The 21,513-nt window shown below is 45.9% G+C and overlaps 1 protein-coding gene across 3 annotated transcripts in view; it reads left to right on the top strand.

Annotated features, from left to right (window-relative positions):
- Positions 1-21,513, top strand: part of JAK1 (Janus kinase 1) — a 65,758-nt gene that overhangs the window by 24,944 nt on the left and 19,301 nt on the right. For 2 of the 3 annotated variants that reach the window (XM_040073446.1, XM_040073447.2), the window contains 4 exons: positions 14,280-14,356; positions 15,139-15,337; positions 16,953-17,076; positions 20,896-21,046. In XM_040073446.1, the coding sequence (XP_039929380.1) occupies positions 14,351-14,356; positions 15,139-15,337; positions 16,953-17,076; positions 20,896-21,046 (480 nt within the window). In that variant the 5' untranslated portion in view covers positions 14,280-14,350. Of the gene's footprint in view, positions 1-11,955; positions 11,982-14,279; positions 14,357-15,138; positions 15,338-16,952; positions 17,077-20,895; positions 21,047-21,513 lie in introns of those variants that run through there. The other variant, XM_040073448.2, reaches the window with a different exon arrangement.

A 21,513-nucleotide genomic window follows, 5' to 3' on the forward strand; every position in this document is an offset into this window, starting at 1 on the left:
TCCCCCCTTTCCCTCTGTCTTTCCAAATTTCCTGCCTGTGGGATTCACAAATTTCCCTTGGAATCCTTTTCCAGCTGTGTTCACTCCTCTGGAAGTTTTCTCATTTGTAGGAATGCAAAAAAAATCCAGAGAGTGCGTGAAGCTACACTCACAGCTCAGCTAAAACTAAATTTTTTCAGCAAATAATGAATTCTAAATTTACCCTCCCCCATCCAAAAAAGGAAAAAAAAAAAAAAAATCAGAAAGTTTCGTGTCTCATGGTCTCTGAGGTACAAAATGTGTTGTTAGTTCTGGTATCGAGTTCAAAAGGGGAAATACAAAACCCCAGTCCCAGAGCCCAGTTCCTGTTTTTGTGACTTGACAGTTTGAGCTGGGACTTTGTTGCTGCTGGGTTTTGTTAGTTTTGGACGCAGGCAAATGGGTTTTAATAGTTTATAAGTGAGTTAGTCTGGGCTTAAGGTTTAAGCCCTCTCATTTTTCTGAGTTAACGTGAAAACTTCACCCAAATTAGTGTTGTGCTTTTTTGGGAGGGAAAAAAAAAAAGAGCAGAAAATGGTATTTTTTTAAACAGCTGGCACAACCTAATTGAGAGAAAAAAATTAAGAATTCATTCATAGGTACCTAATAGAGTAGTGCAAGTGTAATAATCAGCAATTTCCATAAGATATGAAGTATTTTTCCTAAATAAATCCTAAATAAACATAAAGGTGTCAGCATTTTTCCTCTTGTGTTTTTTTTTTCCAGTTGATGTCTTAAAAAAAAAAGCCACTCAACCCCAAAAGAAATTGTTATTTTGGCAGGGAGAGGGGAAGGTACAATAAAAACTTGACACAATTTCTGAAGGATTTACATGAGGATTAATGATACGATTACATTAACTTTCTGCTTTGCTGCCACTGGCCTCTCTCTTTTGTTCCCTTTGCCATTTCTTTATGATCTCTTTTGAGGCAGGAGCATCACAATTTAATTATTGGGTCAATTTTCACTGCAATTCTGGCGAAGACTTGGGTTTATACCATTTTTAATCACATCAATAGTTCTGGAGGCCTGCTATATAAAATACACAGGGTCACATGTACATCACTGATAACTGATTAGCATAATTAATCTTGATTAAACTTTACATCTGTCATGAAGATTTTTCTTGAAGGCTTTTCTGTTCTCCTCTGCTTTCATGTACAGTCAAAGTATAAAAATTACGACCTTAACTCTGTGGAAATTCCCTGTGTGTGACCATCAGTTCCTGTAAATAAGACAAAGAAGGGGTTTTTTTCTGATATTTGTGGGGCTCAAACAACAAAGGCTGAGGAGATCCTGCGTTCAGAAAGTGTGATCACAACTTTGGGATTTCTGGGGATGATCTTGGAGGGCAACTCAGTGATTTGGTGTTGGGGGTCAACTCAGTAATTCAGTGTTTTGGGGGTCAACTCAGTAATTCGGTGTTTTGGGGGTCAACTCAGTAATTCAATGTTTTGGGGGTCAACTCAGTAATTCAGTGTTTTGGGGGTCAACTCAGTAATTCGGTGTTTTGGGGGTCAACTCAGTAATTCAATGGTTTGGGGGTCAACTCAGTAACTCGATGTTTTGGGGGGCAACTCAGTAATTCAATGTTTTTGGGGTCAACTCAGTAACTCGATGTTTTGGGGGCAACTCAGTAACTCGATGTTTTGGGAGGCAACTCAGTAATTCAATGTTTTGGGGGGCAACTCAGTAATTCAATGTTTTTGGGGTCAACTCAGTAACTCGATGTTTTGGGGGCAACTCAGTAATTCGGTGTTTTGGGGGTCAACTCAGTAATTCAATGTTTTCGGGGTCAACTCAGTAATTCAGTGTTTTGGGGGCAACTCAGTAATTCAGTGTTTTGGGGGTCAACTCAGTAATTCAGTGTTTTGGAGGACAACTCAGTAACTTGATGTTTTGGGGGCAACTCAGTAATTCGGTGTTTTGGGGGTTAACTCAGTAATTCAGTGTTTTGGGGGTTAACTCAGTAATTCAGTGTTTTGGAGGACAACTCAGTAATTCAGTGTTTTGGGGGTTAACTCAGTAATTCAATGGTTTGGGGGTCAACTCAGTAATTCAGTGTTTTGGGGGTTAACTCAGTAATTCAATGGTTTGGGGGTCAACTCAGTAATTCAGTGTTTTGGAGGACAACTCAGTAATTCAGTGTTTTGGGGGTTAACTCAGTAATTCGGTGTTTTGGAGGACAACTCAGTAATTCAGTGTTTTGGGGGTTAACTCAGTAATTCAGTGTTTTGGAGGACAACTCAGTAATTCAGTGTTTTGGAGGGCAACTCAGTAATTCAATGGTTTGGGGGTTAACTCAGTAATTCAGTGTTTTGGGGGTTAACTCAGTAATTCGGTGTTTTGGGGGACAACTCAGTAATTCAGTGTTTTGGGGGTTAACTCAGTAATTCTGTGTTTTGGGGGACAACTCAGTAATTCAGTGTTTTGGGGGACAACTCAGTAACTCAGTATTTTATAAGGCAACTCAGTAGCTCAGCGTGCCTGAGTTAAGGGGCAGAGGGTGAGAAATCATTTTCTGAAGCCAAATGTTTGGGAGTTGCCTGTGAAACTTTTGGAGAGCGATTTTATCACGACAACCCCTAATTCCAAGTCCATTCCAATACTGGATTTCAGCAGCATGAGCTCACGAACGATCTTCTTCAAAACCATCCTTGAAGGCTGAAGGAAGGAGCAGCAAACCCTGATGAATTTTCTGTGCTGTTCACATGACCCCTGTGTCCCGGAGCTCCTCAGAGTGGCCAGTGGCGTGTCCAGGGTGTGATGCAGGAGCTGATGGAGCCAGACTGGGGCAGGAGGGATTTGGGATGAGCCTTGGGATGAATCACCCCTGTCTGAGTCAGTGCTAAAAGCCATTGAGCAAGAGTGGCCCAGCTTTAGCTATTTTTAATATTTGCTTACTCACATTTACTGTACTAAGCTCTTTACAGGAAAGGTAGTTAAGAGCCGTAGTAAGCTCTTAAAGCCACTTTCCATGGCTGCAGCTGCTTTAATTAATTAGGAGCGATGGCTCCGGTCCTGGTTTTTCTGAGTTTTTAAGGTCTGGGCGTAATTCTTGTGCTTGATGCTTCCGGAAGTGCTGCAGTGGGTGCTCGCAGGTTTTCCTCCGGCCTTACAGGGATAAACTGGGCTTTAAAACCACAGCTGTTTCAGTCAAAGCTGCCTCATTTTTAAGAAAAATCAACTCGACTCTGCGAGTTAGATGAGCATGTTTTAACAGAACTTAAGGATAATTTTAAATTTAAGCAATACTTAAACTTAATATGAATAAATTTGGGCAAAAAGAATCTGAAACTGTATTAACTTAATAAAACTTAAGTGTACTAGAGCTTTGCATTAACAAAACGTTAACATTATTTGAATTTTACAAAACTTAAGCTTAAATTCAACCTGAACTTAACACCATTTACAGCACCCAGAGGTGTTTTTTTGACCTCACCAGGTGTAATTCTATCTCCGGAGCGCCGTGGTTTAACACCTGAACGAAACACCCCAAGGTTTTAGGCAGGATGGAACGAACAAGCCCCAGCTCTGGGTGCTGGGTTTTGGCAGGGCTCAGGGTGGCACAGCCCCGTTTGCGGTGTCCCCCGTGGCTCTGACGGTGAGGAGGGTGCCGCCCTGGCCCTGGCCTCCCCAGGCAGGGCTGTTCTCCTCTCTCCAGCCGCGCCTGCAGCAGGAGGAAGCCCAGCAGGTTGCTTTGGGGTGCCTTTGTGTCACCGAGTTCAGCCGTGGCTTCCTGTTTACTGCTGGGAGGGAGGGCTTGGCCTGGGAGCAGAGGAGGTGCAAGAGCGGCTCGTGGATTCCCTGGTAGGGGTGGCGGCCAGGGAGCTGGGGATTTTACATTTTCCCATTTGTTTATTTCCCTTTCCCATTTGTTTATTTCCCTTTCCCGTTTGTTTATTTCCCTTTCCCGTTTGTTTATTTCCCTTTCCCATTTGTTTATTTCCCTTTCCCGTTTGTTTATTTCCCTTTCCCATTTGTTTATTTCCCTTTCCCATTTATTATTTCCCTTTCCCATTTGTTTATTTCCCTTTCCTGTTTGCTTATTTCCTTTCCCCTTTTCCCCCTTTTTCCCCCTTTTTCCCCCTTTTTCCCCCTTTTTCCCCCTTTTTCCCCCTTTTTCCCCCTTTTTCCCCCTTTTTCCCCCTTTTTCCCCCTTTTCCCCCTTTTCCCCCTTTTCCCCCTTTTCCCCCTTTTCCCCCTTTTCCCCCTTTTCCCCCTTTTCCCCATTTCATTATCCCTCACCCATCTTCCATCACCCGAGATCCTGGGAGAGCAAAGCCCAAGGATCTCTCCAGCAGCAGGGAAATGATTCTGCATCCAAAGCTCCTCTTGGGAGAGGGAGGCAGAGCTGCAGCTGGGAAATGTCTGCTGCTTTGGCCTCCTGGAGATGCCCGAAATGGTCTTTGGGTTGGGAAATGGAAGTTTCCCAAATTCGGGAAAAACAAGCAGATTTGGCTTTCCCAAATGGGAAATGGCCCTGCATCCAAAGCTGCTCTTGGGAGAGGGAGGCAGAGCTGCAGCTGGGAAATGTCTGCTGCTTTCGCCTTCTGGAGAGCTGAAATAAAATAACTGGGCTGAAAAATTAACTGGCTGTAAAGTTTTATGAAGCTGCTCTTGGCCAAAGCAAGAGTTGAGCTACTGTGAGTTTTCATAATGCACGGACAGTGCAGAGAACGCAGGTAGACTCGTCAAAAGGTAGAAGTTCACGTTCCTCTCATCATTTTTGACTTTGAATTCTGAAATACAGAGTATGTGTTCAAAGCTGGGGTTCTTTTCAGCTTTCCTGTGTGGTATAGGATTCCCAGGACGATGAATCTGGAGTTAAAGACCACCCGGGGTTACCAGGCAGCCACTGCAGCAATGGCACGAGCAAATGTTTTCTAAACAGAGAGAAATGAGGGAATTGTAAATAAACACGAGATGATTCAGCCCCCCCCAGAACTGCATAGAAGAGTTGATTTGCATTGTTAACCTGTGTGAGGCTTCCTAGGGCAGGGAAGTTGTTGGTGCCAGGCTGGAATTGCTGTTGGGATGAGATCTGTGCCAGCCGTGAAGTGTGGCAGAGTCTGTAATGGCAGCTTTGGGCATCTCAATGACAGGAGAAGTGTGCAAGCTGCAGGACAAAATTTTCAAATCCACAACCCAGCAGGGCTCCCTGAGGAAAGGGAAACAAAGTCCCACTGCTCATCATTGTACGCCGAAGCCGCTCCCGTGTCTCGCCACCTTTGAACCACTGTTGACACAATTCTCAGAGGCAAACACGTGAAGTTTACTCCTATTTAGCCAGTTAGTTAAAAATAGCGCGTGTATTTGCCCAAGAGATTGAATGAATGGAGGGTAAATATTTGGGTTGCTTGCCAGGGTGATAGTGGGCTACAGCTCGTGGTTGACACGAGACTCCGAGCAGCAAACTCAGAATTGCAGCAGCTCCTCCAGAGCATCCAAACCGGCCTGCGAAAATTCACGGCTGGAAACCCTCGGGGGAGCTTTGGGCGGCTGACAAAACAAAACCTGTAATGGCGTGTAGGGTGCCTGGAAGCACTGGGGTTTGTTGGGGGGTGGTGCTGCAGGACGGGACTGGATTTACAGGTTCCTCCCCGCTGCTGGCGCGGAGCCTGCCGTGCTCGAACACGGGGTTTGGTTGTCTCAGGAGATAAAACTGATAGCAGACAAATAACAGGGTGTTCCTCTGGCTGAGGCAGAAAGCAGCTGTCAGAGAAGGCTTGAACTTGCAGCAGCTGGCTGTTCGTGTTCTGAAGGAGAATCCCTAGGAAACCTTGGGAAAAGCGTCCTTAATGTCCCAGAGTTCTGCTTTTGGCCACCGAAGGGAGGCACAAGGATCCTGGGTTTTGGCAGGGCTCAAGTTGTTTACTGAGACAACTTTCTAAAGGCTTCCTTTGGCTCTCACTGATTGGCTTCTTCTGGTTCAAGTGTTTTCTGCCAGTTTCCTTGTGTTTGATTTTTGGGAAGAAAGGAGCCTTCAGCTGGGAGAAATTAAAAATGGTTTTGTTTTTTCCCCAATCTTTGTTGCAGTTGGGATCAGAGAGAAACGATTTCGGGGAAGGTCTGAACCGCATCATTTCTTTGTCGTGTTTCCAGGTGGTATTTAGGGCTTAGCCCATCTTTTTGAAGGTGGCAATATAAGAATTCAGAGTAGGCAATACATGGATTCATTAAAGCCTGAAAATATAAAATTGCAGGCAACCCAAAGCATATCCTGGAGGAGAGCTCCCTTGTCCAGAATTGAATGTGCAATTGGAAGGGATGAGTTGAGATGCAGATGGGAGATCCCTTCTCAGGCAGAGGGGACTTGCAAACCTCACTTTGCCTCAGACAACTCCATTAACTTGTCCCACTTCCTTCCCCTGGCTAAGGGGGATAAATGTCTTTACAGCCAGATGTGAATACAGCTGTTCTCTGGTGGCGGGTTTGTCCTAAAATGAAATTGCTGGGTGTGTTTATCCCAACAGATGAGCAAGAAATAAGTGTATTTCCCACCTGTGCTAAAAATCGTGTCTCAGTGGCATTCGATTCTTCCTTGGGTTGTCCATTTTTTACCATGGAGTTCTTGAGCTGCTCACTCTGCACCCACTTTTCTAAACTGAAAACATTTTTTTTTTTTTTCTATGCACACCAAAGCAGTGCAGCCCAACAGATGTGCCTGGGAATTTTTTGGGTTGGGAAATTCCATATTGTCCGTTTTGCATTCAGGCTGACGAGACCTTGTGCACCTTTGTGACTAAATACAGATGGGGGCTACCAGCATTTTAACTTAATAGAAGAGGGGCAGAGAGCACAGAGAGGGGTCTTGAAGTTCAAATTTCTCTTGATGTCAGCAGTAAATCCCAAGTTTATAACGGAATGTCATGGTTTTTAACTCTATTATGGCAGGAATGCTTCTTGGTTAGGGGATATTTTTGGTGGTGGTTTGCTCTTAACAGGTGAACAAAACTGGTGAAGTTTTGTTTGCATTTGTTTGGGCCTCGTTTTAAATTGTGAGCTCTTCAGAGTGAGCTTTAACAGTCTCTCCTCACCACATTAAAAAAAGAAAAACAAAAAAACTCCCCCCAAAAAACCCCTCAAAACAACAACCCGCCCCCCCCAAAAAATCAGAAAACCCCAACAAAACAGAAAAATAAAAGGCAAACCATCAAAAAAGTCTTACCAAAGTGCAAAGCCACCACAGGAAAGCACCACGACTGCCAGCTCTGGGGGGTTCAGGTGCAGATGTTGACCACGTAGCCAGAAGCTCTTTAGGGCCTCTGGAAGGGGTCTGAATGGCAGCAGGTGAGTGACATTTATTTCGAAACCAGGCTGTGAGCGCAAGAGGTGCCGTTATTTCCGTTTGTTCTTTTAGGGAATGCTGGGGTTGGTGCTTGCCCTCAGGAGTTCCTGCTCCGTGGGAGGAGCTGCGGTGCTCTCCCAGCTTCTGGGCAGCTCAGCTCCAGTGCAGGATGGTGCTGGACTGAAGGAATTCTGTTCCTCTGGTCCAAAGGAGTCTTGTTCCTCCTCTGGGGCCGGGTGACCGCCGTGCGTGTGGTGGCTGGCGGGGGCGGCGGTGGGATGATCTTTAAGGTCCCTTCCAACCCAAAATCTGTGGGTTTTGTGGTGGGGGTGTTGTAGGGGCTGAGGGGTTTTGCTCACAGCGTGCAGTAAGTGCTGCCCAGGGAAGAAGGATTGGGCTGAGAGTCTCCATTCTGTGCTAAGATGTGAGAACGGAGAGGGGCAGGAGGAACATCTGGAGCTGCTCTCCAGGAAGTGAGCGTGTGCGGTTTGTGGGACCTTGGCAGCGGCTGTGCTCGCCCAGCCCCAGCCCCTTGGCGTGTTTTACACGCTCAGGAAGCAAAGCCTGTGAGATGTTCACCTGCTCAGGCTGGTGGGGTTTGGAGGAACGGCTCCTAGCTCTCTGCCAGGGTGGGATGTGGCAGAGCTGGGCACTGCCGGTGCTGGCACTGATTTCCTGGGGAAGCCAGCAGCTCCTTTCATCTCTCATTTGCAGAAGGGACGTGTTGAGAACGTTTCTCACCGGTCCTGGCTTTGCTGGAGCTCAGCTGGTCGCTTGTTTTGATTTGTTTCTTAGTAAAAATCCAAGGCACCGGCAGAGATCCGGGTGCTGTCGTAAAAAATCCGTGCTTGCTTTTTCCTTAAGAACTGGTGAAACGTGGGATTCCCCTGCTGAGGAGCACCAGTGGGGCATGGAGGTGGTTGCTGGGCTTGCTTTGCAGCAGTGGGGTACAAACAGTTCCTTTGGAACGATCGAAGGGATTTTCCAGTGGGACAAGTGCCAGGAGGGTGCATCTGGGACCTGGGGATCATCCCTTCTCGGTTGTAGGGATACGCAAAGCAATCACACGGAGTCAGGAGATTTTCGCAGGGCAGAGAGTTCCTCTGAGCAAGCTCAAGGCTGAGCCAAGCCCAGAGCCCCTCTGCCTGTTTATTTCTTACTTTTTATACATTTGTGGGTCTGGCTGTGGATTGGCTTCTGGAGTTTTCACCTCCCAGCCCAATGGCCAGAGCAGCTGTCAGTTACAATTGTTTTCAGGTTAGAAATGTGCAAACAAAGGACAGGGAATGAAAAACAAAGGATTTGTTTATGTTACACGTGTGAGAAAAGGCAAAACCTGCTCCTAATATTGTACAGTAGCTAAAAGGTCTGACTCCATTTTATGAACAATCAAAAGACTTTAAAAAACTCAGAAAAACCAGGGTGACACCTTCTCCAGGAGCACAGCCTGTGGAGTAAATGAATTCTGTTACATGAGTAAGGTGAGGTGGGATGGACTCTGCCTTCTAAGACTTGGCTTTTAGGAGAACTTGGAGCTCTCAGAGGTACCTGTAGGTGCATAACGAGTCCCCAGAGGTTTCTTCATTCACCATTTCAGCGTGATGGGATCGCTGAGGTTTTAGAAGAACCGCATGAAGTGACCTCTCTCGCTCCTGCCTGGTTAAAGAGGGGAAGAATTCTCCAGTTCCAGACCTTCCTGTGGAAGGTGTGAACCATGAAACTGCTTCAGCTCCATCCTGGTGGCTTTTCCTGCTCAGGAAAGCTGCTCCAGCGCTGCCCCGGCCCCGTGTCCACACAGGGTCACTTGTGTGATGATGCTGGCCCGCTCTGGTCTCCCAGTCAGCACAGAAATGGCACGTGTTGGGGTGGCTTTTCTTCCATTCCACGTTCTTTCTCCTTCTTCCCACTCTGATGGATCCGTACCGTGCCTGCAGCGCGTTCTCCTCTCTTGGAAAAGGCAGAGCCGTTCCCTGGATCCAGCTCTTCCCGAGTGCCGTGGGCTGAAGCTCTGGAGCTGCTGCTGTGTGTGAGCAGAGCTGATGTGTGTGACCCCTCCTCGCTCTCCGTGCCTCACTCCCATGAAATCCGCTTCCATGGAAGTCGTAGCTTTTATCCGGAACGCATCCGGAGCCCTGCCGCATCCTGCCCCAGTGACCTGCTCAGGGTCCCTGCCACGCCAGCCCTCAGGAGCCAGCCCTGCACAACCCTTAACGCTTTCTCCTGCAAGAAACGCCGAGCTGTTTGCCAGGGTGACTGATTTCCCTGGAAGTTTTCCCACCGATCTGCAGTGCTCCTCAGGAAACCCCTGAAAGGAGCCGCGGTGCCACCGGGAAGAGGCCGCGCTTCCTGGAGTTCTGCTCCGCTGCTGGGAAGGTGGTGTGGCTCTTTTCCAGAGAATTCCCATCCCATCTTCCATCCCCAAACTGCCTCGGGCCACGGGATGAGAGATGAGAACATCAAGGAAGGAAAAGGATCATTAATGCCGTGCCCCAGGCAGGAATAAAAACAAATTGTCCGTGTAAATGGCTTTAAAAGTGGAATGCCCCTTCAGCCCCCGTTAGCATCAGCCAGAGCAATAAAGCTGTTTTTTTAGATAGTTGTGAGGAAAAACTAATTACGGGCAAATCAGGTTGTTGTTGGAAGGTTTCCATGGTGGCTCCTCGAGGCTTGAGACCTTTCCCTCCAAGGAAATCGAGCGTGGTTTAGCAGAGAAGTGCTTGGGGTTGACTATAGGGGGATAAAATAATTGGCTGTAAACCCGGAGAATCGTATCATTTCAAGTTATTATACCAGAAATTTGGGATGAAAGAGAATTTAGCACACGTTTATAAGCTGTAAAGACTTAGCTGAAGATGCCCCTGCTCGTTGCAGTAGGGTTGTGACCTTTAAAAGTCACTTCCAACCCAAACCAGACTACGAGAAAACGCTCATTAGCCCAGGCTGCATCCAAAGGAAAATCAGGCTGGAAAGAGCAGGAAATACAGAAAAAAAAAGTGATTTTCTGTCTGCGTGCTCCTACACCTGCCTCAGCCGGAGCAATAAAGGCGGAAAATTAACACCCAGCTCTCCGAGAGGGCTGAGAAACTTCTTCCCACGTTGGTGACACGTCACGAAATTCAGAGAAGCGGCTGCGAGTGCCCTGGAAAGGCGCAGGAAACGAGCAGGGTCAGTTCTCAGGGTGCAGCAGGGGATGGGGTGGCTGGGTGAAGCTCTGCCTTGGCACCAGGACTCGGCTTCCTCTGCTTTTCCGAGCTGGGGAGCTGAAAACGGAAATATTTAATAGCCGCTAATATTCGCTAATGAAGCTGGCCGGCTTTCAGTTCTCGAGAGCTTCGCTGCGCATCCAGCTCTCTCGGCGAAAATTTCCGCTCCGTGCCCTCCTGGCGCTGGTTTAAAACGCTGGTTTACGTCGTGGAGCAGTTGTGTCACAGCATGGATTCCGCAGGGAAAAAACCCCAGGGAATTACTGATCCTGGGCCGGGGTGAGCAGCGCGCGATGAGATCGCTCTGAATAAAAGCATAAAATAAACGCAGCAATGCGGAGGACAAATCAAATGTACCTTCGGTTGGGAACAAATGGCGCGTGCTTGCGCGTCTTAAATTTTCGGTGAGTCTCTGAGAGGTTGGGAAACCTGGAACCAAATTGGCTGAGAGGGCGAAAAAAAGGAAGAGCTTGCAAATGGTGCTAGGAGTGAGTTTTGGGTCGGTCAGATTTTATCTGGGATTTTCCTGTGTGCATATTTTAGGGACTTCTGCCTCTGCAATGGACCTCCCATCTTTGCATTTGGCTCCCAGGGACCTGGTTTATGGGGAAGTGTGGAGCAGCATCCTTCTGGTTCAAGGAAGATTTGCAGAGAGTTTCAAAAAGATTTAATTTCTGCTTCTGCCTTTTCCTAGCTTTTGAGGCATGCACGAGTCTAAAGGGGTTTTTTAACAAATACTGTTGTATGTTTGGGGTTTTTTCCCCTTAAATGTAGCAAATCACAGTCAGGAACTTGACTTGATTCTCACTGGGTATGAAATGCAATTTTCTTTTGAGTCAGAGCTGCCCTGTGGGGCATAATAATGATTTGTGCGCGATAATAATTTATTTTTCTCTCCCAGATATCCTAAGAGTTTAATAGCCGAACTGATTTTGAGCACATCACCTTCAGACCACCTTCCCCCTGTTTCATAATCCTTTCTGATAGCAGAAGTTTTCGAGGGTTCTGCCTGTGTGTGAGGATGAAAACACCTGACCTGGCTTCCCTTGACCACCCATGGGTGTGTACTGGCTCAGGATTTTCAATAAGCAGGAACAGCTTTTGCTTGGGGGAGCAGAATCTCAAGAAGAGCCATCCTGCATTCCCAAAAATCCTTTGGAACGTGCATCACAGAGAGCTGATCCCACGGGGAGAAACAGAAATTGAAGCTGAAATGAAATTATGCCCGGAAAAAGCCAATGCTGTCCTGTGCATCAGCAGGGACTGAGCACATCCCTGTCATCCTTGGGGTAGAGAGGAGCCCAGAAAATACACAAATAACAATTTGTGAGGCTCTGAGACGGTGGCAAAGGATAAAAATCCCCTTCGTGTTTCAGAGGTGAAATTTGGCCGTGCAGATGCTGAGGCAGAGCAGGAATTTGTCTGGCTCAAAGGAGACCTTTTGGAAGATGAAGATGCATTTTTCAAAGGTGAATCCCTGACAATGAGGATGTCTGGGAAACCCATTAGGAAATAATAAATCAGAGATTGGATGCTGGGTTGTTTGGTTCATCCCCGGAAGGTTTTGTAAATGAAGCAGCACTTAAAGGTTTTTTAGGATTCTGGGAATTGCTGTGACTAAAACCGAGAGTGGGAGCTTTTAACCAAAGCAGAGCAGCTCTGTTGAAAAACAAGAAGTTTGATTTATGAATCTGTAAAAGGCAGTGGTTTTACATTCCCCCTCACATTTTAAAACATCTGGACAATCTTTTTAACATTAGGCCCACACAGGCATTAAAAAACATTGAGCTTCAGTTATATGTAATTTAAAAGGGGGTGGTTTTAATGAGATTCAAGTTAATATATTTCACCTTTTGCATCTCACTTTTATGGCACTGGGCAGAAATAATTCCCGGCTTGTCGGCATTTCCCAAAAATCACGCTCTCAATTACTTCTTGCCCATATTACTGCCAAAGGAACGTGTCTGGAAACTCAAATTCAGCGTCCGAGTGGCGGGGATGGCAGGGAAATACAATTTAATTAGGAATGTGTGCCGGGCTCTTCAATATCATTTTTTTTTCCTGGGATAGGATCATGTTTGCTGGGCTCTTCCATTTTTTTTTCTGGGACAGGATCACGTTTGCTGGGCTCTTCCATTTTATTTTTCTGGGATAAGATCATGTTTGCTGGGCTCTTCCATTTTTTTTTCTGGGACAGGATCACGTTTGCTGGGCTCTTCCATTTTTTTTCTGGGACAGGATCACGTTTGCTGGGCTCTTCCATTTTTTTTTTCTGGGACAGGATCACATTTCCTGGTCTCTTCCATGTAATTTTTTTTTCTGGGACAGGATCACGTTTGCTGTGCTCTTCAATGTAATTTTTTTTTCTGGGATAGGATCACATTTGCTGGGCTCTTCCATGTAATTTTTTCCTGGGACAGGATCTCGTTTGCTGGGCTCTTCAATGTAATTTTTTTTTTCTGGGACAGGATCACATTTGCTGGGCTCTTCCATGTAATTTTTTTTTCTGGGATAGGATCTCGTTTGCTGGGCTCTTCAATGTAATTTTTTTTTTCTGGGACAGGATCTCGTTTGCTGGGCTCTTCCATGTAATTTTTTTTCTGGGATAGGATCTCGTTTGCTGGGCTCTTCCATGTAATTTTTTTTTTCTGGGACAGGATCATGTTTGCTGGGCTCTTCCATGTAATTTTTTTTTTCTGGGACAGGATCACGTTTGCTGGGCTCTTCCATGTAATTTCTTTCCTGGGACAGGATCTCGTTTGCTGGGCTCTTCCATGTAATTTCTTTTTCTGGGACAGGATCTCGTTTGCTGGGCTCTTCCATGTAATTTTTTTCTGGGACAGGATCTCGTTTGCTGGGCTCTTCAATGTAATTTTTTTTTCTGGGATGGGATCACGTTTGCTGGGCTCTTCCATTTTTTTTCTGGGACAGGATCACGTTTGCTGTGCTCTTCCATGTAATTTCTTTCCTGGGACATGATCTCGTTTGCTGGGCTCTTCCATGTAATTTCTTTTTCTGGGACAGGATCACGTTTGCTGGGCTCTTCCATGTAATTTTTTCCTGGGATAAGATCTCGTTTGCTGGGCTCTTCCATGTAATTTTTTTCCTGGGACAGGATCTCGTTTGCTGGGCTCTCCCCAAGCGCAGGGAAGCTGTGTGCCTCTGTCTGACTTTTCCCAGCCCGAGGCGTTTCAGTCTGCTGCAGTCTGCTGGCTCACGTTGAGGCCTCGCGCTGGCGAAGCTAAAACAATAAATCCACATTTATTCAAACACGTCCTGGCAGAGCTGGGGGAGGAGGGAAAAAGGAGGGGCGGAGGCTGGAAGTGGAGGCATGGTTCAGCCTCGGCTGAGTGACGGGTGAGCTTTGGCTTGGGCACGTTTGAGAGGATGGCCTGGGAGGGGAAGGACTGGAGGTAATAGCTAATGGAAGGTGTGTGGGATGAAGGCAGGGAGGAGGTGAAGCACAGGGGAGAATGTTCCTGAGGTGTCACAGCTGAGGCTCGTGAGGAGAACAATTCCAGGCTGAGGACGGGGGGAGGATCCAGGGATTAACCAAGGCTTTCCCTGGTTTTTTTGGTGGTGGCCCCGGCGTCAGGAGGGGTCCTGACTCAACCTCCTGGCTGGGTCCTGGGCCTGGCTTTGGCTGAGAGCAGACCCAGATCTGTTACGGTAAAGGTTCCCTGGGACTGCGGGGGGAATTTGATCCGCCTGACCGCTTCATTTGTGCCTCGTTCCTGATAATGTTCATTTTTGCCTTTTTATTTCAGTCAGAGTGAAGCTTCTCCTGGGGAGAGCGAAGATCCGTTTCAGTTGTGTAGAGAATCCCACAGGCACATAAATGCAGGTGTGTTGGCTTTGGGGGATTCATTTTTAATTTGGTTTTTTTTTTTTTGGTGGGAGGATTAATTCCATGAACTACAAAATTGGTGCTTTGGGCTTTTGTTGTTGATTGAGCTAAAGCTTAGAAAAACACGGAACAAAGAGCCCAAATAACTCAAATAACTTTCTGCTCTTTCTATTTAAGCACTGGGTATAAAATGCAATTTTCTTGTGAGTCAGAGCTGCCCTGTTGTGCATCCTTGGCAATCTAAAAACTCCTGCACTAAACCTACTCAGTGCTGCCCTTTTCTCCCAGGGAGAGAGAGGAGGAGTAATAAAAAATAAATGCCAATAAATCTTATAAAACACATCGTGACTCATAAAGCATCAGGAGCTCCAAACACGAAGGGTGAGCGGGGAGAAAACAATGAGAAGTATTTTGCTGTTCAGGGGCTGTAAAAATAGAAGCTGGCTTTTTTAAAAAAATGAAACATAAATTGAGCTGAGCTTAAACCACTCAGGCTCCAGTGTTGTCTTCCAGCCCGTTGGGTGCTGAAGGATGGGAAGGTGAGGAGAGAAACCTTTCAGAAAAGCTGTGAAACAGCCAGGAGAGAAGGGAATGACTTGGAGCAGAGTTCCCAAAACCAGAACAATCGCTGACATTTCTTTTTCCCCCTTTGCACCTCGTTGCTTTTGCACAAATCCCTGTGCTGCCTGAGCCCTCACACCAGCAGCGATGGGTTTGTGTCCTGACAATTCCAACTCCCCCCTTCACGTTCCCCTCTGCTCTTTTCCCTCCTCTCCCAGTATCTCAACGTAAAAGAAGATTGCAAAGCCATGGCTTTCTGTGCAAAAATGAGGAGCACCAAGAAGAACGAGCTCAACCTGGAAGCTCAGCACCAAGGGCTGGAGATCCTTTTCTACCTGCAGGACAGAGCCCCCATTCGTCACTGCAGCGGCGAGTTCACCTCCGAGGAGCTGTGCATTGAGGCTGCCCAGGCCTGCTGTGAGTATTTGCACGGGTTTCAGCTCCCAGGGGCCTGGCAGCGCCCAGAGGGAGGAATCCTCCCTGTGTCAGTGGGAGGAGGAGCCAAGCCCATCCCAGTAAATCCCCACGAAGCCGCTTTGACCTCGTGCGCGTCGCTCACGTGGCAGGGGCTCAGCAGAGTACCTGTCATTCCACAGGAAAAAGTGGATTTAATCCCTGTTTGATCTCACAGCCCGGCTGGGCTTTTGTATTTTCACTTCTGTGGTTCCTTTCCCCGTGGGACACCGAGTGTTACCCAGCTGCTGTGCGGTGTGAGCAGGAGTTTTCCTGCAGCTCTCCAATGTTTTCTGTGCCCACATCACCTGGATTCTCGTCATCCCCTGCGGCTCATTTGCCTGATTGCTCCTCTTCCATGGAAACGGGTGAAATTCTGTAAATCTGGGTGCTGCTGTTGTTTTGTTTAAAGAGATTTAAGCAAAGTGAGGGGTATTTAACACCCACCTCCTCACGTTGGTGTGCAGGAGCTGCTCCTTTGGGGCTGTGAACCCACAGGTGGTGCAGCTGCTCCCAGAACTGGAGGAGGGAATTCAAGCAGACCTGGGATGGGCTAAATGCAAAGTTAAAGCAGATCAGCCCGTTGATACCAAAGGCTGCTCCTCGCTGGAAACCCCTCTGCAGTGACCAAAGCTTTCTGCTCGTTTGCCCAAACCCCATTTCACCTCCGGGGGTTGAATTTATCAACAAAATAAAGCTGAGAACAAAGCTGTGGGTTCGCTGAATCTCCCATTTCTGCGACCTGGACAAAATGAAGGCTTTGAATAATTTCCTTGAAGCTCAGACCTTGGGCAAAATCAGGATCTGAGAATCTCTTTAAGCCCAGCAATCTCTCTTTAATCCACCCTGTGATAAACGCCAATCACTTGTTTTAAAATTTTAAAAGTTTAATAGTAAATAAGATGGTTATAAAAATAGAATTAGAGTAAAAAAAATGAACAGTTTTAGAGTTAGGACAATACAAGACAATAAAAACAAAGTTACAGACGTCTGGGTGCCTCTCCTGAGCCACAAGCTCTGAAGAAGGACCCCTGTTAACAAAGAATTATCTCTTAAAAGCAATAGCCTGTTGAATATTCAGACAATTCATATATAATGCATAAATTCCATTCTAACTAAGAATTGTCTCTGGTTAGTATCACTTTTTTCCTTTAATCTCTATGGCGTCCACCGGGCTGAGAGAAGCAGGAGGAGCTGGTCTCTTCTGATAAGGAAGTAGTAAATTCTTTCTTCTTTGGAAGATTTATATTTTCCTGTGGTTGGTACATAAAAACTACATTTTAACTACAAAACTACATTTACCATACTACCAAAATATTATTACCACATTAACAATTAGCACAACATAACACATATAGTAAATATCTTACGTAGAGCCATATAACATGCACTTTTCACACGCCCCAAACCGCAGGGGTTGAACCGAGGTGAGGGCTCCACCTCAGCCTTTCCCCAGTGTTTGTTTCGAGCTGATCCCAGGATCAGTTTCCCTCCACGGTGCAGTGTTTGCTTTGTGCATTTGTGTTTTGGGGTGTGGATGTGCGCTGGTGATTCACCCCTCGGTGTGTTTTCCTGCCAGCTGTGTCCCCTCTGTGCCACAACCTCTTTGCTCTGTACGATGAGAACAAAAAGCTCTGGTATGCACCAAACCAGGTCTTCAAGGTGGAGGAAAAATCATCCTTCAGGCTCCACTATCGCATGAGGTAAGAGAAAAAACGCCCGGAAAAATGAGATTTGGTTATTCCTGAGCTCCCTGAAGAAGCAGGGAAACAAAACCAAAAGCAGCAGCTGGGTTCCCACAGCCTGGAGGAGAGATGAGCAGCAGGAGCTTCAAATATCTCCTGAGTTCTTGGCATCTTTGGGGTTTAACCTCCAAAAAAAAAAAAAAAGGTGAAAACCACGAGAAGTTGTTTTCACAAAGCTGGGAGTGAGCAAGGTCAAAGTTAATTGGAAAATTGCCTCCAAACCACAGTTTTTTAGTGGATGAATTTCCATTTGAGGTGTTCCCGTTCCCACTGACACCAGTGGGAATTTTAAAAGGAAAAGGGAGCAGGCTCTTGCTTTCGGAATTCTCCAGGAATCTGTGGGAAAAAAAAAATCAAACCAAGAGCCAGGATATTCCCAGGAACTTTGGCTCAGGGAATTCCAGGTGGCATCCTGTGGATTTGGTGCTCCAGCCTCATCCAGTGGGAATTCTGGCAACTGCTGAGCAAGGGAAGTTTTCATCCTTGTAGGATTTGTTAGAAATCTAATTCTGCGCAACAACATCATCATAATCACTATGATCATTATTATCATCATTATTATTATTATTATAATTATTATTATCATCATTCACATTATTATTATTATTATTATTATGACTTTTCTTGTCTCAGTATGACCTTTAAGTGCTCAATGTAGGAGAAGAAGATACGAAATAAACTTGGCTTGCAGGAATAATTAATCCAGAAACTTGAGGGAGTCCAGGGATTTCTTGATTCTTCAAGGGACAGCTGTAAGAAAATGACCTTGTAAATAAAATTCCCCCACTCTGGGGCAGTTTGGGGTGCAGGGAAATGCAGAGAGAGGGCTCTGCAACGTGCTTTTTGAGCTGGAGGTGTTTCCACTTGGATTCCAGACTGGAATTGTTATTGTTGGATGGAGTGCTGCAAGGAAAAATGGCTGATCTTTGCTTTTCAGTAACGATAATTCCTCTTTTTGGAGGAGGAAGAGGACGCTGCAGTATTTTCTTTATTTCTTTAATTCGTGTTATTAATGCCTCAGCCCTGGCTGATCTCAGATTTACGCAGATAAACACCCCCAAAATAACAGAGTTGAGGAATTCTGAGAGGTTTTTACAGAGCATTGGGTGCCCTGAGATCACAGTAACAACGCCCTGAATAATAAAAACCTCCAGTGTAATGTGAAGCTGGGGAATTTCCCCTCAGCCTGAAATTCTCTGTTTTTCTCAGTAAAAGAAGGCGACATTTAAAGAGTAGTTGTAGGAGTTTAATCCTTGTCATTCTTAAGAATTTCTAATTAAATTTTAAATAATTAACTTTTAAACCTAATTAATTAAGAGGTTTTAATTCTTAGAAACCAGATTTTGCCGTGTTTGGTGCTCGTGTTTTCCTCCTAAAAATAATCTTTGGCTCTTCGTAACCCAGAAAGGTGATTTAAGATAATTAATGACTCCAATTCTTTTGTTATTTCCTGAAAATAATTAGGAACAAAATTCATTTCTGCTGAGCTTTATTTTCTGTATTTTTTTCTGTTGTATCTTTTCGTAGGATGGAGCTGTGGAAAAGCCCCTGCTTTCCATAAATAAAAGTTCTGGTGGTTTATTATGTGGTTTTATTTTTTTTTTTTTTAATTTATTCATTTATGGTTTTTTCATCTTTGGGGTTGGGATTTGAAGTTTGGCAGGGAAATCTCTTTTGTCCCTTGTGTTCCACGAATGAAAACTGACAAACTTTGGGCCAAAAGCATGGATTTTAAAATAATTTCAGATGCATTTCAGGAAGAGTTAAGCACTAAAATCCAAAGGTTCCCATTTTCCCAGGAATACATTCACGTCCTGGTGGTGTTCTGCTTTATTTCGTTTATTTCTCTTGTGGTTTTTGGGTTGGGAAGCTGATCCCTAAATGAATTTGGTTTGTTCTGGGCTCTGCCAGAGGCAGAATTCCCCTGGAAAAAAAGAAAAAGAATTGTCTGGGCTTTTTTAATAGTGGAGTAACTGTAGCTGATCATTCAGAAAATGAAATAATTTGTATTTTTTGATTACACTGATAGGTTTTAGGTCGTGTCCTTTTTAATTGTACCTCTGAAATGAATGATGTGACTGGGCTGAAATGTTTTTAGGGCTTTGACTTTGCTCCCACTGCTGAGAGCTTTTTGTTCTCTGTGTGAACTTTTTCTCCTCCTCTCCCCTAAATCAGTGCCAGATGCTGCTGCGCTTTTGGTGATGTTTTAAAAGGGCTTTTCACAGAAACTTTGTGAGTACCCTGTGGTTTTCACACTTGCCTCAAGTCCTTTTTTCTTTTTTAAATTAAAAATAGGCTCCAGCATGAGAAACCCCAGGATTCTGTAATATCCTGGAGTCACTGGCTCACGGAGGAGGAGAATTTAACTCCTCCATAGCTGCATTTGGGGTTTTTTCTGTGGAAAAGGGATCCAATTCTCCTCTGGAGGGGTTTGGGAAGCAGGTGATCCTCCAGATCCCTTCCAGCCCATTCTGGGATCATTTCCTGGAAGCTCTGCAAAGCAGGAGCTGCTGGAGGTGAGTGAGAGCAGCATTTCCAGCACTCCCTGGCCGGGCTGGAATGGAAATCCACCTTCCCAAGGGAATCCCAAATTCCCCTCCCCAGCTCCTGGAGATGCTCAGAGGGAGGGCTGGGTCCTGCTCCTGCAGCTCAGGGACACAATTCCCTTCCCAGGGGAAATCTGTGCACCTGTTCCTGTCCTGGGAGTGAAATACCAAAACTCACTCCCACAAATCCATGGAGCTTTCCAAGGAAAAGATTCTCCTTTATTTACTCCTCCCTCAGACAATGGGGCACCAATTGTTCTTGTAACTCCTCCGTGTTGTCTTAATCAGAGCAGTTAATTAGGAAAAGGAGCAAATTCTCCTCTCAGTCACAAACAATTCACAATACCTTGCCCATAATTATTTTCAGGAAATAACAAAAGAACTGGAGTTATTAAATTCTGACTCCTCTTCTGCAGGAGGAGAGGGAAGCAAAGTCATTTCCTTTGGGTTCCAGGAGGATTTGCTTTGCTCTAAGGAGTTCTCGAGGATCTCCTGGTTCTTGTCGGGAGTTTCTGGCACAGTTTTGGGTTGGAGCTCCTGCCTAAGAAGAGCTCAGCTGAAGATACTGATTTCATTTTGCTGAGGATCCTGACTCTGCACTGAGGCTGAGACACTCCAGCCTCGACCAGTGCAGATTTGGGGCTTTAGAGATGTCAATCCTTGGACAGGCAGGGACCTTAAATCCCACCCCACCCCGCCCCAGGGACACTTCCACCATCCCGGGCTGCTCCCAGCCCCCTCCTGCCTGGCCTTGGACACTTCCAGGGATCCAGGGGCAGCCACAGCTTCTCTGGGAATTCCAGCCCAGCCAGGAATTCCCAGTTCCCAATCTCCCATCCAGCCCTGCCCTCTGGCACTGGGATCCATTCCCTGTGTCCTGTCCCTCCACCCTTGTCCCCAGTCCCTCTGCAGCTCTCCTGGAGCCCCTTTAGATCCCTGGATGAACAATCCCAATCCTCTCAGTCTTTCCTCACAGGAGAGGTGCTCCATCTCTCTAACAAATAAAAAAGGGAAAAAAAAATCGAATAATCCATAATAATTTTATCATTTCCCCCTCAGGCCAGGAATGTGCTCAGAATGTTGGACCCCTTAAGCTTAAGGCAGAAGTTTGACGGATTTTTGCTTCGAACTACTTTGCCTTTCAAAGCCCAGATCATCTTGTGGAAATGGAGGCTTTTCCCAGAAAGTTTCAAAAGTTTCTGACTCTTTCATTTTTTTGGTTTTTTGGCAGATACTATTTCACCAACTGGCACGGGACCAATGAGAGCGAGCCCTCGGTGTGGAGACACTCCCCGAGGAAAGCCAAGGCCTATGACAAGAAGCTGGCTCCAGAGGGAACCCCCATCCTTGACGCCAATTCCCTGGAATACATCTTTGCACAGGTTGGAATTGTCTCTGATGCTCTATTCCCATCAAAACTGCGGGATTCTCTGGGTTTTCTTCTTTTCTTTTCTCCCGTTAGAGCCGGGATTAAATGCTTGGGAGATGGTGTTCGTGTTCGGACTCAGGTGTTTATTAATTCTTGTCACCGAGACACACAAAGCAATCACACGCAGACAAGAGATTTTTGCAGAGGTTCCTCTGATCCAGCTCCCAGCTGAAAGAGTGGAGAGAACCCCTTTGTTTATTCTTTTACTTTTTATACATTTGTGGGTCTAGCAGAAGATTGGCTTTTTGGGGTTTCCACCCCTCAGCCTCAGTGGCCAGACCAATTGTAAGTTACAATTGTTTTCAGGTTAGAAATATGCAAACAAAGGACAGAGAATGAAAAACAAAGGATTTGTTTATATTACTTCTGTGGGAAAGGTAGAAAACTGCTCTAATATTCTACAGTAACTAAAAGATCTGA

Source organism: Hirundo rustica, chromosome 9, assembly GCF_015227805.2.
Source record: "Hirundo rustica isolate bHirRus1 chromosome 9, bHirRus1.pri.v3, whole genome shotgun sequence".
In the NCBI taxonomy this organism is placed as follows: Eukaryota; Metazoa; Chordata; class Aves; order Passeriformes; family Hirundinidae; genus Hirundo; species Hirundo rustica.